Genomic DNA, 16516 nt, shown 5'->3' on the forward strand with positions numbered 1-16516 from the left:
TTAATAAGAAAAAATAGAGTTTACTGTTTTTAAAAAAAGTGAACTAAACTCTCTTAGTGGGGTCATGCCCATAGTTGACGACCGAACCACTTTAAGCCACGCCTCTCACTCGTCATTGGCTCTCTTGCATCAACAAAAGTCTGCTCGTTTCCCACGGAGCCGAACTATTGGCTGCTGAAACTGTCCGTCATGTCACCATCTCGTTTATAAGCGGCTTCACGCGCAGGGCTGCATTTCCCAGCGAGGCCATCCGTGAGGTGAGTCGAGGAGACCGTGATGTTCGATTCTTCACTTTTCGACCAAAAAGATGATTCATAAACTGCAAGCAGACCTTCACTATCGGATATATTTTTATTTTTGACTCGTTTCACACTCGGACGCCAAGTTTGATTGACTTTGGCCAGGTGAGCATGAGCGTGATTCGCGGAGGATTACCGGAGTGAATGAGGCGACATGAGCCGCTGGGACGTGCTTGTGACCCGGGTGGCTTATGGAATATAGCCCGCTGAGCGCCCGCTGCTCCGGCCCCGTCAAGAGGAAAGCCCTCCTGCTCAGCATCATGGTCCTCATCTGGCTCTTCATGCTCTACTCCTGCGCCGGTCCCTGCTCCGGCGTGCCCGGGGTGCTGCTCGACTCCTACCGGGACGGCGGCGCTCCGGTGGCGGGCAGGAGGACCGAGCGGGCGGACGCGGTGTCCCGGCTGCTGGTGGCCAAGACGCAGCAGCCGTGGGAGGACGTGGACTACGAGGAGCCCCCGGTCCGGACCGCCGCCGCCGCCGCGTCCCGGGACTTGCTCGACGACGACCCGGCGGAGAGAACCGACGACTGGGACGGCGGACCCGGGCAGCGCCGAGCCCCGGAGCCCGGCGCCTTGTCGAGCTTCTCCAACGGCTCCGGGAGCAAGAAGCTGCCGCAGGCCATCATCATTGGCGTGAAGAAGGGAGGCACCCGGGCTCTGCTGGAGTTCCTGCGGGTGCACCCGGACATCAGGGCCGTGGGGGCCGAGCCGCACTTCTTTGACCGCAACTACGACAACGGACTGGAGTGGTACAGGTCAGACCCGCATACGAAACACTTCCAAGTTCCAATTATTTGCACCTGGCGTCCTTTTAGATATGAGATCATCCTGGTGGCTTGGCGGGAAATGTCAGATAGCCGATATTATATCTATAAATATACAATCTAACGTGGATGTACTACAAACTATTTCAAGTACATTTTTATGCACTTTATGCGGTGCTTTTTAAATGTAACAAGTGCAGGGAAGGGGTCTCGGTGTGAAATTAGGCAGCCCCCCCACCCCTGCAGTCCGCACAGTGCGCACTGGTCTCTGCCGGAAGCCGTGCAACACTGCAGCCTGCGCAAACTTTGCTTTATTGTCATAATAATTCACAACTCTTTGCGGTTTGCATCTGCGCTGAATGCGAGAGATGTATAGGAGCCCCTTAAAATGTGCACTTTTGCACACTTATTGCGTTGATGCTGCACAATATCAACACTATAAAGTCGTTTTTGACAGTTTGGATGTGTTTAGGGAGGAGAAGATGCATCTGCAAAACAAAGCAATAAATAAATCAACAGTATTGTTAAAATGTAAGGTATAAAATGGTGTTTGTTATTCTTTAGGCATATTTAAATCCTAATCCCATTGTGGTAGTTTTACTATACACAGGGCAGTTAAATGTAGAGAATAAGTGGAAAGTCAACTTTATTTTCCCACCGAGGGACAAGAAGATAAATATCTTTCATAAGAAACTTTCTCTCATTTTTTCTTTATTATTTCGCTTATATTTTTATTGTTCTTTTATTGTTCTTTGTAGTGGACCTGTTTTGGTTTCCGTCCCAGCAGTCATGAGGACTGATGGGAAATACTGCCTGCTGCTTTTTCACACCCACAATGAAACTTAATACTTTTTTTTGATTTGAGGAGTTGCCATGTTTTTATTTGTGCCACAAATTGTGTGCAGATGCTTTTTGGTTTTATTTCTGCTCAGTAAGTGTGTGTGTGTCTGAGTGTGTGTGTGTGTGTGTGTGTGCAACATGACAGCATATATGCACTTATACACTCATAAGTGTGTTTTGGTGCAGTAGAATAGAGTTGATTTTGTCCTGCAGTAAAGTAGTTGCTAGTCCAAACAAGTACTACCAAATAGGCAAAACTTTATTGTACTATTTATTATTTGTACTCATGAGCGTCTGATTATGGCCAATTGCATTCATAGGTGGCGCTAACAAGTCTGAAGTTTACACTTTTTAAAATGTTTGCATAAAATACTAATCCAAACGCTGGATGGGCGCGTTTTCCCGTAAAAAGGTCGTGCATGAAGGCAGCAGCCGACCCCCCCGAGGACGAGGTGGCGTGACTGGACATTTGTTCCTTACGTTTCCATTTAGTCTTTGCACCTGTTGACTGGCGTGCAGACGCAAGAGAGAGTGGCTGGCACCTTTGGAGGGACGCCACATTCCTCCTCCTGGTCTGCCTTTGCCTTGGCAGAGGTAATCATGGCCGCTGGTTTGGATGCGTGTCTCGGCCTGGGGGTCTCGGCCTGGCTTGTTCCATGCGGGATACAAAAGTAATGGACAAGGGAAGGACAAACACTTGACCTTAAGTGAGTGACAGGCCTTTAAATAATATATACCTCTAAACATTTGATATTTACTATAAAGAATACTATATCATGTTTGAGTTTTACAACTTTTCTTGTACTTTTTAGATATTTTTGGCTATATTGGTATTTCAAATATTTATTTGTGGGAAAACATACGATAACAAATATATTTATTTTGTTATTATGAATTATGTAATGTGTAAAAACAAAGGACTGCAAAATTTATTACAAAAATAGTTTTATTGTGATTTATGTATATTAAAATATTACATAATGTTCTAAAAAATAAACATATAAAAATAAAGGCCTCCTGTAAATTATTATTTTAGAAATTATAAAAGTATTACACAAAATACACCTGTAAAAATGAAGGCCTCTTTGCACATTATTATTATTATTATACAGTATTGTTATTATATAATGTAAAAAATGCTTAGCGCTGTTAGCTAGCAGGTCAGTCTGATGTTTGCTATCTTAAGCCCCTCCCCTTTGGCCGTGCCCTGGTGGTTCTGGAAGATCTGGTCTGCTGGTGAGGTGAAGTCCAGGTCTCTGCGGGAGCTTTGATGTGGCTTCCTGCTCTTAGTCTTGTGGTTTGGGGGCGGGGGGCGGTGGGGGGTGGAACCTCCCGTGCAGACTTGTCGGGAAGTTTTTGTCCAACATCCCCTCCGACCCCCAACCCCCGTCTCCTGCCTGCCTGCTGGTCCCTCTGACCCACCGGGGACGGTTCTGGATGGGTGCACGCTCTTTTATGTGCCCTCCACGGGGGGGTGCTTGTGTTCCCTCGCAGGTGACCTGGTCCACTCTGTCACCAGTGACCTTCCCTCCTTCCCTCCTTCCTTCCTTCCTGTCCTGGTCCAAAGAAGCCACCTGGACCCTTTTTTCTGGTCTCTTTAGAACCTTTAGAGAGTCAGTCAACAGCATCGTCCAACGGCGCCGTTTTGCCAACACGGATTAGCGGACTCTTAAGCGCTGCATGTGCAGGTATCGATTGGTCAGGCCTGATTGGGTCTCTGACGCTGCTCACCATCTGACCGCTAAACCTGATGTGGAAATGTTGGCAAAACTACCAGGATGACTTTTTAGCATCTGTGGGCGGGGCTAGACATGCTCTAGAGTGCTCATTGGTGGACACGGATTGGACGCTTCCACTCGGGAAGAACACAAAACTAAAGATGGAAGAAAACGTCCTCATTGTGAAAACACAAGCACTGTTTATGCTTGTCAAAGATCCTTTATATGACAGGAGCGCTCAGCTGTTTTTAAACGACTCCTGGGGAGTACAGTAGTTACTCAGGAAGTCATGAGGAACTAATGATGACGGCACATACATTTAGAGTAGTTACTGTGGAACTAATGAATAGAGTAGTTACTGTGGAACTAATGAGGAACGCTTTTTAGGAATCTACTGTAAAAGTATTTAGTCACAGATCCTACACGAGGCAGGAGCACTGTGCTGTTTTTTAGGACTTCCTCATTCTAGTCAAAGATCCTTTCCGTGCCGTGCCAAAGCATCAGTCAAAGATCATGTATTTGTGCTGATGCCAGTGGCGTACCAAACCTGCTCGGACTTTCCGGTCACATAGTCTTCATCTTTTGCCCCCCAAAAGCCATGGACCGGTTCTCCATGGAGGCCCAGCTAGCTACAAATGTCCTCAGCACCCCCCCCCCCCAAGCTGCCATTACAAGTCATTCATTGTGGGGGGGGGGGGGGGGGTATGGCCACCACAGACCGTGTTCGTTCAAAAGTCAACAATAAAAAGACTAATAAAGATGGCGGCCGTGTACAAACACTCCCTCTGTTGGCAAATAATTAGCCTCTTTTTAACCAGATCATGGTTTACACGCACACACACACACACACACACATACGCATGCACACGCACTAGAACATGATCATCATTCAAGGCTACTACATAAGGTGAAGTTGTTGCCTCCTTTTCCTCCATCATCTAAATAAGGTGCCTGTCAATCACTGCCACTCGTCTGTGATTGGTCCGTATGAAAAGTCCTTCCTTGCCCCCCCCCCCCCCCCCCCCAAGTGAAAGTGATGACAGTAAAAACCTCTACAGCCGCTCTCCTTGTCCCACATATTGCGTCCGTCCCAGAGGTGGCCATTAGGTGCTGGGGAGAGTGACAGCCGCCGGGAGAGTGACGCGTCCGCACACACACACACACACACACAGGTCTCCTGAGGTTTCCATTAGCCTGGCAGTAAAAGAGCAGAGCTCGTTAGGAGCCCCAAGATGCCCCCCCACCCCCCCTCCCCCCCTCCCCCCCTCCCCCACCTGCAGTCCCAGTGCTGCTCCAGTCCTCCAGGAGGACCAAGTCAGCATCATCCCACCAGTAGGTGTTAAAACCTCATTTAGCAGCCAACTTCCTGGTTGTGGTCACATGATAAACAGGTTTACCTTTTGGCGGCCATTTTAGTGTATACCCTGTCTGTGTACCTGCCCCCCCGATACTTCAGCCCAGGCCCATGATGCAGCCTGCTGCTTGACTTTTATTGGTCATAGTAATAATAAAGTACCAATGCAGTACTCAAAAGTCCAAAGTTTAGAGACACTTTTTCATGTTATGGTATGAGGACATTGTCCCCAAACATTTGACTATATGCAGTATATATACTACTACCGTGGCCTACTACTAGTACTACTACTATAAAAGTTCTGCCTCAACCTCAAGGCATACTGGGGAGCCCCTGCTGATGTTGCCCAGCATACCTTGCAGGTTATACAGCTGTTTTAAGAGCTATGGTTTTGCACGTTTTTATTTCAATACCCGCACAGTCGGTGTAGTACACTTGGAGTACATTGTCTCCCACATGGGAGTAGTATTGTTGCTCACCCTGCGTCACTGGCAGTGGATGCAAAACACTCGTGTGCGTGTGTGGTGACGTGCAGCTTTTCCATCTTTTATTCATCTCAGCTGCAGCAAGATGAAGGCGCCGTGCGTCTCATGGTGGATGTCAAGTGTCAGGGAAATCAGTCAGAATGGCTGATTTGGCCCAACGCACATGCACACGCCACACGCACACACATGTGCACACACATGTGCACACACATGTACGCACTCACACACGCTAGCTGACTCTTCACCTGCAGCCTTTCACATTCATATGCAGCCTCTTATCAGAGACACACAAAACTAAAGTGAATACATTTGGAAAATTAAAATTAGGAAAAAAATATACTATAACAATAAAGTCATGAACGTTGAAATAGGTGGACAATTCAAGAAAAAAATAGCAGAAATGGGGAAAAAAACAGCTGCAATTTGACAAGAATAAAGTCAAAATATTCTGAAACAAAAATTGACAAAAACTAAGAAATATTTTGGGGAAAAAACCCATAAAATGTTGATTTTAATACTATGCTTTTTCACAAATGTGACAAAGCTGAGACTTTTTTTATTGAAATATGTAACTTCTTAGCATATCTTCATGTGTCTCTTTACAAATAAAAAGTGGCAAAGTTTTCATTTTGCTTCTGTAATATTCTCCGATCTATAAATAGAAGAGTAAAATGGAGTCATGTGATTCAGTATTTATAAATAGAAGAGTAAAATGGAGTCATGTGATCCAGTATCTATAAATAGAAGAGTAAAATGGAGTCATGTGATCCAGTATTTATAATAGAAGAGTAAAATGGAGTCATGTGATCCAGTATCTATAAATAGAAGAGTAAAATGGAGTCATGTGATCCAGTATTTATAATAGAAGAGTAAAATGGAGTCACGTGATCCAGTATCTATAAATAGAAGAGTAAAATGGAGTCATGCGATCCAGTATCTATAAACAGAAGAGTAAAATGGAGTCATGTGACCCAGTATCTGTAGTTAATTCCATGTTCCAAAAGCAGCTTGTGTGTTTTATTGGTCCCACACGGAGCGTCATCGCTTGTTAACGCGGGATAAATTCCGGGCCGCCGTCTCGTGCCCGGCGCGGTTCCGTAAAACCTCAAGACTGCGACGTCTGGCCTTGTACGCCAACGTTGCCTCCAAGCGGCGACGGCGGCTCATGGAATTGAATGATCGGAGCCGCTTGTCACCAGCGGACCGCATCAGGACCACAGTCATGTAGAGCCGCAGCACGCTCTCCATTTATGCCTCCCAGACCACAAGGCCCGACTCGCCTACCCTCAGAACTATGATGGAGCGTGTGGGGGTGGGGGGGGGTGATAGGCGGGTGGTCTGAGCAGGAGGGTCGTGGCGTTCCCAGGCGGAAAGGTCAGGGAACTGCATTTGTCACACAGACTGACTGGATGTCACTAAAGCTCCGGTCCGGTCCGGTCGGGAAGATCCAACTTCCAGTTTCTGCAGGATTTTTTTCCAAGGATTTTCCATCTTTGCATTTTTCTTTCTTGGCTTGGGAAAGGCACACATGTTCTATTGATGGGTTAGCCCCTCCAACCTCCCCCCCGATGTGTTGAGGATAGTCCGGTCTCCAGCATGGGCCGTGTTACACAAATCGGCATCGGCTGATATCGGAAATTCAGAAGTGGACAAAAAAGCTGATATCCGACATCCCTAAAAATAGCCTATTTTTTTTGAATATTTCAACTCGACACTAAAATGACAATTTTCCTCACATTGACTTTTTATTGTGGTAAAATTTCTACTTTTTTTCTCTTAATATTTTGACTTTATTCTTCATCTTGTGTAAATACAGCAGCCAAAAAATAGAAATAATAAGGCTGGGGTGTCCAAAGTGCCACAAAATTGAAACTGATAAACAGCCACAAAAGCAGCAAATATGGAAAAATAATGAAATCCTAATCTTTCTGAGGGAATTGTAATCTGTGGTGGGATTAGTCCGTGCGTCTCCAAGGCGATGTACACGGTGGCGTCTCCTAATTGGCTGGCGTCTGCGCCTCCGTGCCGCCGTGGAGCCCTCGTTAGCCGCCTGCATGATTCATATACGCAGCCAAGCCAGCGTATATGAAAGAGGTTTTTAAAAATATGCATCATGATGGTGTTTGATGCCGCATGGCTCGCAGTAAACACGCATGGGTTAGGTTTGATGCAAAGATCAAGAGGCGTTTAAGATCCTTATCAGGCTGAAGAGGACTTGGATGAGGATGAGAGGCCCTCTCCACAAGAAAGCCTTTCAGTGCTCGCTTCCTCGTTTCCTCCCTCCATCCCCACTTGAGTGCTGGCGTTGGCGTGAGGACCGTTTTGGAGGGTGGCGTTGGCGGGAAAGCGCAGGGACCATTGGCAGCAGGAATGTGGAGTGGCGCTGGAGAGGCTGCTGCACGAGTGGGCCATCTAACGCATCCTCCTTGACACCTGGATGCAGGACCTCCTCGGTCCCGTGGGGTCTGGCGACATGGAATGTTACACCGACCCCCCTCCTTTATGGCGCTCCCTTGTTTCCGTGCCCCACCCTGATCAGTCGACTGCAACCAAGTAGGATTCAATATCAATAAACAGAATATTTTGGTAGAAAACTTGTTTACCACCTTCATTAACATGATTAGAGCCCTCTAGACATGAAATAACAGCCCTATAGGCCCATTTACACTATTAGTACTCAATAGAGTCATCATCATAGGAAAAAATAAGACAAAACACACCCATTAACATGATTAGAGCCCTCTGGACATGAAATAGCACCCCTATAGTTACATTTGTACTCTTACTACCCTTTATACTAGATATAAGAGAAAGTTAGATGTATAGGACATGGAAAACATGTTTACCTTCCATATATGATTTTTAACATTAGAGCCCTCTAGACATGAAGTAACATCCCTATAATCACCTTACATAATATAACATATAATGAGACAATAAAAGAGAAAATAAATATATAAATATTTGATAAAAATAGTATTAGTTGGAAGAAAAGCAGTAAATGTACATACAGTAAGTAATCCTACTTGGTGGAAACTGCAGATGTACTTAATACTTGTGTACTTGTTGTGTACTAATATTAGCGCCATGACAGAGGGATAGTAAGTGAATGAAATATTCAGGTTCTGGGGTGGAGATGAGACGTGCGTACAAAGCCGTCCTCTTTCATTTCACATTCAAATGCATCAAAGCTTGGGAATCAAACCCAAAAGTCGTCTTTTTGTCCGCCAGCGCTGCCTGGGGAGGCGACGACACGGGCGAAGGCGGCGGCCTGTTATCATCCAATCAAACGCCACAGGAGGTAGACGGACGCACGGGACCGAAATAACCCTCTTCCTGTCTGTGCTGGGGGGGGGGATTGGGTGGCGTCATGTGACACGGGGTCCTTTTTGGAAGGGCGGCTGGAGTTGTGCCCTGTGGGTTGGTGATGTTCTGGAGGCGACACGTTCCACTCAAGTGCCCTCCAAAGAGGCTGGGCTGGGCTGGGACCCCCCCCCCCCAACCCCCAACCGCAACCGGGCTTGCCGTCCTGATCGGCGGCACAATGAGCCCCCTTTGAAAGGGCGGCTAAGAAGCAGGCGGGGCCGTTGAGGCGCCGCCACCAGGATCTTTGAGGAGCATCATCTCCTAAATCCAAAGGAGGAGAATAGCCATTGTTTCTTTCCCGCTAGGCTCCGCCCCCTCTCTTTGCTGCCCTTTATGGAAAAGTCAGAGGTGAAGAGTTTTTATGGTTGGTGGTATTCCCAAAGTGCTCCTGTTTAACACTTGCCGGACCCACGGGGGCGGCTGCCATCCGTCGCCATGACGACCACTTCCACCTCTTTTGGTCATCTGCTTTTAAGGATTGGGAGCCGAGAATAAAGTCCAAATATTACATCATAATTATAAGAAATATCATCAGAGGTTGGAAAATGAAAAAACTAGCTGTCATTTTACACGATTGAAGTCATGAATAAAGTCCAAATAATACCAAAAGAAAAATGTGAAAATTATTTAGAAAGAAAATTCTGTTATAATATAATATTTGAGAAAAAAACAAGTAAACCTGCATGAATAAAGTCAAAATATTACAGGAATAAAGAATAAAATGTACAAGAAAGTTGGGAAAAACAGCAAAAATTGGGAAAAAAACAGGTGTCATTTTAGGAGAATAAAATCCAAATATTAAGAGAAAAAAGTTGCAATTTGTGAAGAAATGAAACAAAATAAAGGTGTTTACAAATATTAGCAAAACAAGGAGGAGTGAAGTTGGCGTTCACGATGTAGTAACTTTATCATATCTGGTAATACTCATCATAACTTTATCATATCTGGTAATAATCATCATAACTTTATCATATCTGGTAATAATCATCATAACTTGATCATATCTGGTAATAATCATCATAACTTGATCATATTTGGTAACGATGATCCCGTTGTTCCTCCCGCAGGGACCTGATGCCCAAGACCCTGGAGGGCCAGATCACCATGGAGAAGACCCCCAGCTACTTTGTGACCAAAGAGGCCCCGGCCCGGATCCGGGCCATGTCCCGGGACACCAAGCTGATCGTGGTGGTGAGGGACCCGGTGACCAGGGCCATCTCGGACTACACGCAGACGCTGTCCAAGAAGCCCGACATCCCTTCTTTCCAGAGCCTGACCTTCAAGAACAGGACCACGGGGCTCATCGACACGTCGTGGAGCGCCATCCAGATCGGGATCTACGCCAAGCACCTGGACAACTGGCTGCAGTACTTCCCCGTGGAGCAGATCCTCTTTGTGAGCGGCGAGCGGCTCATCAGCGACCCGGCCGGAGAGCTGGGCCGCGTGCAGGACTTTCTGGGCCTGAAGCGCATCATCACCGACAAACACTTCTACTTCAACCAGACCAAGGGCTTCCCCTGCCTCAAGAAGGCCGAGGGCAGCAGCAAGCCCCACTGCCTGGGCAAGACCAAAGGCCGCGCTCACCCCGACATCCACCCCGAGGTGGTCCGCAGGCTGCGAGACTTCTACCGCCCCTTTAACATGAAGTTCTACCAGATGACCGGACACCATTTTGGATGGGATTGATGGACGCCGACGCCTTCCTTCTTTGGTCTTCTTTACCTCCTTGGCTTGCTTGGCGATATTATTATTACATTATTTTCACTCATCCAATGGGATGAAGATGCGGCTATATATATATCTATATATATCTATATATAGCTATATATCTATATATAGATATATATGTGGGTGTGTAAAATGTACAGAAATCTATTTTATAATAATTTATTTTTCTTTGGAAGCAATGAATTCACTAAGCTGCCTAAGCGTGTTTGTTGGCCACGTCGGGATCACCTCGGCTTTTCTCCTTTTTAACGACATTCCTCACCTCCGCTCCCGAGCCCGCCTGGCAGATCCTTTTGGGAACATTTTGGAAAAACAAAACAAAAAGGCCACATTACGGGTACACGCTAGCTTGATTGGCAAACAGCAGACTGCCAATCAAATTCAAACACAGTGATTGGTCCAGGAGAACCGGGGGGGCGGAGCGTCCGCTTTTATGCCTTATTGACTAACCCTCCTTCTTTTCCTACGGAGGCCGTTTCCACTACTGCAAGAAAAACATCCCGATGGCGACTTTTGAGATAAAAAGTCAATCGAGATTGAAAAGTCCAAATGATTAAATAAAAAGGCAACATTTCAAGAAAGTTGAAATTACAAGGCAAAAACTCAAAATTATGAAATATGTGTCAGAATTATGAGACTAAAGGTCAGAATTGAGATTAAAGAAATCCAAATTAGGAGATGAAACATCAATAACAATAATAAAAAGAAATTTATTGGAAAAGTTCGAGTTATGAGATTTAAAAATTGAAATTGTGACACAAAAAGTCGATGTTATGACGTAAAGTCAAAATTCTGAGAAAAATCAATTACAAGATAAATACTTTTAAAAGTTGACATTATAAGATAATTTTAAATTGTGAAAGAAAAGGGAGAAATTTCAAGAAATTTCATCCGCTAATCCTGACCTTCCACTGGGATCTTTTTTCCCGTCAGCGGTGGAAACGGTTCCCGTACGTTCCTCACGTGTCCACTAGTTGGCCAAAAAGGAAGTAGCATGTCTCACACGGCCTTATCACTTCCTGGTTTCTACCGAATTCTTCATATGGAAGAAGAAGAAGGTGTGACGTTGCCATGACGACAAAAGCGCGGCGGACTGAAAGTGGAGCGTTTGAAAGAAGAAGGATGTTCTCCAGATGTTCAGACGATGCCGTGCCTCCTAAAAGCGTCCAATTCCTCCCGTTTTGGCCTGCTGTTGTTTGTCATTTGTGACGCCAAGCATTTAAGGTCGTCAGATGGGCTTTCTTCCTTTTACGGTTGAGTTTTATTCAACCTGCTTTTTCTTTAGCTTTTTGCCGCCACACACTGGCGGCACAGAAAAGACTATTTTGGGCTTTCAAAAATGAAAAAAGCAAAATGGAACAGCGGTTTCTAGAGAATTAAATACTAAACATTCATAATATTTCTTTGTATGAAGAAATAAATAAGTATATATTTTACCAAAAATATTGTGTGTCTTCTTTGACTTTTATTATGAAATGGATCCTCTTTACTGCATATGCACATTTTTAAGTATGTGAAGTAGCAAAACAAAAGTCCTACATTTATGACAAAGTACTGCATGTACAGGATTTTTTTTTTAATGATTGCAAATCAGAATAAAGTCATGCATTTACAAGTTGTAATATAACAACAATAAAGTTGGAAATTTACAGCACAAAAGTCACAATATTACAATAATATATTTAAAAGACAAATGCCATAAATGTACGATAATAAAGTCGTACATTTACAAGAAAAAAAGAATAGTAAAAGAATAAAATCATATACGAAAAAAGGCACAAATCTACCAGATTGAAGTATTAAATGTACAAGAAAAAAAAGTATATTCATGACAGTAAAGTCATAAGTTTACATTTTAATGTATGAGAGAAAAAAGTCATAAATTCATAAGAAAATGTATGTTACCTTCTTGGGCTTTAGTTTCCGTTTTGGATGCTCTTATTTTGTATGGAACTTCCTGCTTTTCCTGGTCTTGCTTAGTTGCCCTCATCAGCCCCACCTGCCCCACCTGCCCCACCTGCCCCTCATTTGTCCTGCTTCTATTGGCTACAGGTGTGTTCTTCTCCCTGCCTGGTGGATCATGAGGGTTGTTTGTCCGTCTGCCTGCCTGAGGCTTTTATCCTGCTGCAGAAAATAAATGGATGCACCATTAATAATCTCTTCATTTTCAATTTTCATCTCATAATTTCATAATTTGATAATCATGACTTCTCATTTTTTATACTCATAATTTTGATGTCATAGCCATGATTTTCTCATCTCATAATTTAAACTTTTAAATCTCGTAATTTAGATTTTTCATCCCATAATTTGAGGTTGAGAATCATGACTCATTTACATTTTTTTAAGTCATACTTTTCATTTATCTCATAATTGAGACTTTTTAAAATCTCAATTTTTAGTTTTCCTACCATAATTTAATTATCTCATATTTATGACGTATCTCCCAGATCTCCCAGACAATTTAGTTTATAATTGAATTATGACTTTCTTATCGCATCATTTTGACTTTTGATCTTTCTTTAGCTTTCCTTTAAATGAATAATCCCTGCATAATATATTTTCCTCGTTGTATGGAAACATTCTTTATAAAGTATATCTGATTGCTTATTAATCATGCAGGTAAAAAAATGTCAACATTTGGAATGAAAGGTTAGCATTGCGATGATGAAATAAAAAATTTAAACGGGATTAAAAGTTCAGATGACATTTGGAACTTTTATTGGGATTATTATTATTTATTACATCGTGTTGGCTACTTAGGATGATCAACTTCCTCGTGTTTACATTTTGTGTCTTGTTGAGGCTGCCTCCTTTTCCCCTGGGGGGGGGCGTAGGTGTGTGTGTGTGCGTGTGTGTGTGCGTGTGTTCCATTTTTACGAGTGGCATGTCCTATCGGGTTTTGGGTAAACAAACGGCTGCAAACACGCCAGCCATTTGGGAACATGTTAGCGTAAATACAGTGAAATCCATTACGCCAACGGAGCCCCGCCCCCTTCCGCCACTACTCCGTTCACGTCCTTCCTGTCAGAAGTTGCGGTCGTGCGATAATTGCTCAGCTGTGGCGCTGAAAGACATGAAGAAGACAAACAGGATATAAAACATCATCACACGCACCTGGCTAAGCTAATGAGCGTGTCGGTGGGGGCTGTGGGGGCGGGGCTAGGCCAGGGGCCGTGTAACCCAAGCAAAGCAAAGATGGCGTCCGTGTAAGGATTCGTACGTCATGCAGCCTCCAGGCTTGTTATGCCTTCCGCCGCTTGGGCAGACACCCGGCGGCGCCAAAGCCGCCATTGAAGTCTTAACACGTCCCATTCCCGCTTGTCGCCCCCCCCCCACTTCCTGTCCCCCAGGAGCGGGTTGCTATGTGGCGTTGGATCGCGTTAGCGTCAAGCTGCTGCCACACAATTGCACAATATACAAACATACTTGTCATAATAGCGGGAAACATGGCAGAAGGCCCGCCAAGGGGGCGGGGGGACAGGGATGGGGGGGGGCGGCTGGCATCAATAATTGAGTTGTCTACCCTCACGCTTCCTTTTAGACCAACAACATGCTGGATTATGGATTACACCACCAAGTCCAAACGTGTCAGATGCTTTTTATTGCTCCTCAAATGTCAGCATTGAAGCTCTTGTTGCTAGCGCTACCTTGCTAGCAATGCGTCGTAAGGGAAAGCTACATTTGTTTACAATTCCTAAAGACGCCACCATCAGACACAAGCGGTTGGACTTCCTGATTCCTGATTTCCCAGAAATGCATTTTAATCCTTCAAGGGCCTTTCACACAGGACTGTTTCGCGAAGATGGGCCCCCATGCAGCTGGACTAGCCCGCTAACTCAGGCCCGACGCCTTTCCAACGTTACTTGGTGGTGTGGAAGAGTCGGAAGAGGCAGCAGTAAGTACCAGTAAGTACCAGTAAGTACCAGTAAGTACCAGTAAGTACCAGTAAGTACCAGTAAGTACCAGTTCATCAGTGTCCTAACTGGCTTTAGTTTGTCTGTGTAGCATTATAGAGTGTGCATACAGGTAGCGGGGTGGCTAATAGTCTTTTCCCAACACAATTAGTGGCTCTACCCGAGTTTTTTAAACACTGGTAGTCCCGGAAAACACGTTACTGAAATGCTAAAGCTACGTACCATTGGGAGACGTCTTGAACCAACCCCTTTTGTCTTGAGAAATTTGGGAATGTCCAGTCTCTACTTCCGGATCAGATTCGGGATCCAACACACATGGCTGGATGTTAAAAGCCGACATTTGAAAAAGATACATTACCGTTTACCGACTCCTATAAAGTTGCGTTCGCAGCTAGCGGCACAACAGGTTCTTTTAAGCACTCCAAGTGGGCGTGGCTGGAGGCGGGCCGTGTGTGGAATACATGAAAACAGACCATTTTCGCGGGAAGCATGAAATTATTGTGTGTAGCTGCTCTATAGGAGTCCACAACTCAATAGAAAGGGCCCAAAATGAGCATCACAGGTCCCTCACTTGTTTCCTTCTTTTGGGTGAAGAAATGCTGAAACGCTCGCTCCCCAGTTCCCCAGGCTTCACTACGCATCTTGAAACAAGTGGTCTATGACGCCAACGTACGTACAGTATATGTAAGAATATGTAAAAGGTGGATGAAGCACACATGACATGCGACAAACGTGTTTCCCGTGTTTCCAACCCCTGACGCAGGCGTGGGTCTCAAGGTGCCCGACAGGAGGTGGGCGGTCGCCCAGATCAAAGAGCATAGCGGCGGCGATAAAGATGGCGGCCAGATGTTAGCGTTGAAGCTTTGAGAGCAATACGGTTGCTATGACGATGTATGATCTAACCATGTCATCCGCCTTTGTGTTTGTTTACACGACACTTTCAATGAGATATAGGTGGAGGATACACCCCCCCCCGCCCCCGCCCCCCCTGCTGAGACTGTCAAATGTGGCATCAATAATGTACACGGCAAGAGCATCCAGCCGCCGTTATCATCGGGGGGGGGGGGGGGGGTCTGTGGGAGGACGGCATATCTGCAGATGAATGCTGGCAATTTCTTCTTAGATATTTTCTCTATTTTTGTTGATATTTTATTGATAGATAGAATTTTACCAAACATATTTTTACATTTGGATATTAGCGCTAGCGTACGTTCCACCAAAGTTTGTCAAATAGAATTTAAAAACTAGCCAAATGTTTTTCCTTTATAAATATAACATATAATTTTTCTTAAATGAATAATAAAATGACAATATTTTTCCTCCTCACATTACCATTTTATTATTGGAAAATTGACAGTTTTTTCCTTGTTAGAATATGACTTTTTCCAAAAATTGTGACTTTATTCATTCATTTCTGATGGGTTTTTTAATATTTAAAATTTCTTTATAAATCTTTGTAAAAAATCTGATGTTTAAAAAAATTATTAAAACTTTTTCATTTACAAAAAGTGTCAATTTAATAATAAAAAAAATAAAGAGAAAATATGGGGAAAATGAGAAAAAAAGAGAATTGAAGGAAAGGGAATTCCATCGGGTTAAGCTGGAAACTCGGAAGCGTGACCACGTTCCTTTTTGACTTTTATTCCATAGTAAACGTAATTGCCTGTAAAAAAAGGAACGTTCCAACTCCGGTGTCCTCCTGAGCGGGAATGAAGGGCACGACTTTTGAATGATGATTTCATTTTTTGTAGCGGGGGGTTGAGAGAGGTTGCATAAAAGGATAAAAGGTGTCCTCATGCATTTTTTACAGCAGCCTGAGAGCACGGGTACGAGTGGCGACCAAGTGGACTTCTTGGCTGGAGAAGAAGAAGAAGAAGAAGAAGAAGAAAAAGAAGAGTTTAGGCGTAAAGTGCTGGGAAAAGAGGACAAGGAGAGTTGGCCGTATTCCCTCCATTAGCTTGAGTGCTGACTGGCGTGGGGGGGGGGCATGGAGAATAAAATGGAGGCCCAAGTGGGTGGTAATTAGAAACATTAGCACCATGTCGG

At 44.5% G+C, this 16516-nt stretch overlaps 1 protein-coding gene across 1 annotated transcript; it reads left to right on the top strand.

The window, feature by feature from the left end:
• The first annotated feature begins 246 nt into the window (after nucleotides 1–246).
• Nucleotides 247–11587, top strand: LOC131132514 (heparan sulfate glucosamine 3-O-sulfotransferase 3B1). Its single transcript, XM_058078234.2, has 2 exons — nucleotides 247–1053; nucleotides 9893–11587. The coding sequence occupies exons 1-2, from the start codon at nucleotides 491–493 to the stop codon at nucleotides 10509–10511; spliced, it is 1182 nt and encodes a 393-aa protein (XP_057934217.2). The 5' UTR covers nucleotides 247–490; the 3' UTR covers nucleotides 10512–11587.
• Nucleotides 11588–16516: the final 4929 nt, after the last annotated feature.

Source organism: Doryrhamphus excisus, linkage group LG2 (assembly GCF_037039965.1).
Source record: "Doryrhamphus excisus strain RoL-2023G ecotype Guam linkage group LG2, RoL_Dexc_Guam_v1.1, whole genome shotgun sequence".
Lineage (NCBI taxonomy): Eukaryota > Metazoa > Chordata > Actinopteri > Syngnathiformes > Syngnathidae > Doryrhamphus > Doryrhamphus excisus.